The sequence below is a fragment of the Gossypium arboreum genome, chromosome 2, assembly GCF_025698485.1.
Source record: "Gossypium arboreum isolate Shixiya-1 chromosome 2, ASM2569848v2, whole genome shotgun sequence".
In the NCBI taxonomy this organism is placed as follows: domain Eukaryota; kingdom Viridiplantae; phylum Streptophyta; class Magnoliopsida; order Malvales; family Malvaceae; genus Gossypium; species Gossypium arboreum.
In genome coordinates this window covers 65051351-65053196 of record NC_069071.1, presented here as the reverse complement: position 1 = coordinate 65053196, position 1846 = coordinate 65051351, and the positions used below count along the sequence as shown (strand labels likewise).

The 1846-nt window shown below is 40.7% G+C and overlaps 1 protein-coding gene across 1 annotated transcript; it reads right to left on the bottom strand.

Annotated features, from left to right (window-relative positions):
- Positions 1-574: 574 nt before the first annotated feature.
- LOC108465192 (photosystem II core complex proteins psbY, chloroplastic) lies at positions 575-1439 on the bottom strand. The gene has a single exon (XM_017765512.2). The coding sequence runs from the start codon at positions 1282-1284 to the stop codon at positions 679-681; it is 606 nt and encodes a 201-aa protein (XP_017621001.1). The 5' UTR covers positions 1285-1439; the 3' UTR covers positions 575-678.
- Positions 1440-1846: the final 407 nt, after the last annotated feature.

Sequence of the window (1846 nt, the reverse complement as noted above, 5' to 3'; positions counted from 1 at the left end):
CTCTGTCGGTCTGCTTAAATCTTTTAAGGGATATTTCTTTGATTCTCAGTTGGAAGATTGTTAACAGCAAACTTTCAGAATTGTGGTCGGGAAAAGGTTGGTGGCGTTGAATGGGATATGACTTCAGACTGATATGCTGGGAACTATGGAACAACAGCTATAGGTTTGATGGGAATCTCCACCTGAGGGGTGGGTCAATTTGAAAAGTAGTTTTGGCCATATTTACCGGGAAGCAAACCGAGCGGCTGATCAAATTAACACTGTCTGTCTGATTATATAGATATAATCATCCCCTTCAGAGCTGCTCGATATTCCTCCAAGTCAAGGGGAAACTGCACTGTGTAATCTGATGTTTGCCAGAGCTTAGCTCTCTTCTGTTACCACATTTATATAATATTAAAAAATTAAAACAATAGTAGAAATGTATAGATATACTATTGTATCAAATTTTATGTAAAAGCTTAAAATTATATTGACTTCGATAATACAATTATATTAAAAAATAACATAAATATAATAATACGAATATATAGATTATAAGGGATGAAATTAATGGAACTATAACCAAGGAAAATTTGTTATTTTTTGTTTAAAGTAAATAACGAGAAAGCTTCATTAACATAAGGTGCAATTACAGGTAATTTACATGCCATTACACCCCATACAAGATCCACAATCTCACTGAGATCTCATCCTATTAAGCTGGTTCAAAGCGGGTTGCAGAATGTTGTAGGCCACCCAAAGAAGAGCTGGTGCTACAACGAAGAGGAGAAGGGTACCCCTATTGTCACTAGATGCAGCATCAGCTACCATAGCTATCTCACTGGCCGATGCTTCCGGTGTTGACATGAACCCTGATGCAGCCAATCCTCCGAGCCCTAGCCCTATGATAACCCCTTTGGAGCTCCTCATTCGATTCAGCTGGTTAAGTGCTGGCTGGAGGATGTTGAAGAGGACCCAAGCGATCGCTGGGATTATGGGAAGCAATAGAGCTAGCCCACGGTTGTCTCCTTCAGCTATTTCAGCAATCTGTTGTGCAGCTAAGGCGGGGTCACATGAACTTAAGGTTGAGAAGATAGCTCCAGCAATGGCGCTGCCAGCGAGTGAAGAAGGTAGGTTTGAGTTGTTGGCTGGTTTTGAGATGGTGAGGCCTTTGGGGAGGTTCTGCATGGAGAGAAGGGAGAAGGGCTTTGGGGTTGGCTTTGTTGGGCTGCTCATCTTAGTTGAGCTGATGCTTAGGCATTTTGCATTGAGCATCGCCATTGTTGCTACACTTGCTGCCATTTTTTTATGTTTTTGGGTTTAGAATTGTGCTGTTGATGCCAGGGGAGTCGGGGCGGGGGAGCTTTTTGTGGCAGAGAAATGGAGTTTCAATTGCCTCTGGCTGAGGATTTGGGTTTTGGGATATAAGATTTAATGTGAAGCAAATCAAATGATGTCCAATAAAATGAAGGTCTCTGGATTCTACTCTTATCCAGATGATATGATGTGTGAGATATGGACCTCATGTTGGATACCCCACCACAATTTTCTTATCGCCACCAATGGCATATTCCTTCTTAAGGTCAATTTGTTAACATTAAGCCGTTCATTTCACATAATATCTATCTGCACTTCACTTGATGAAAACCTTGTCCAGTGGCTCAAATACACAATGAAGCCCAAAGGCCCACCTTGCAAAGCTGAAGTCCATTTTTTGGGCTGCTGTCTCTGTCTCCCTCTTTTTGTTTTCAAAGTCTTCCTCTTTGTTTCGAGGTTAATACCTTAAACTTTTTGGAAACCACAAGGCTCAAGCTATTAAAAGTATTTAGGTACTTTTTGTATATTATAGAAGTGTAATTTATTC

Excerpts from the sequence above, each read along its gene's own strand:
- LOC108465192 (XM_017765512.2), bottom strand. The coding sequence starts at position 1,284 with ATGGCAGCAAGTGTAGCAACAATGGCGATGCTCAATGCAAAATGCCTA.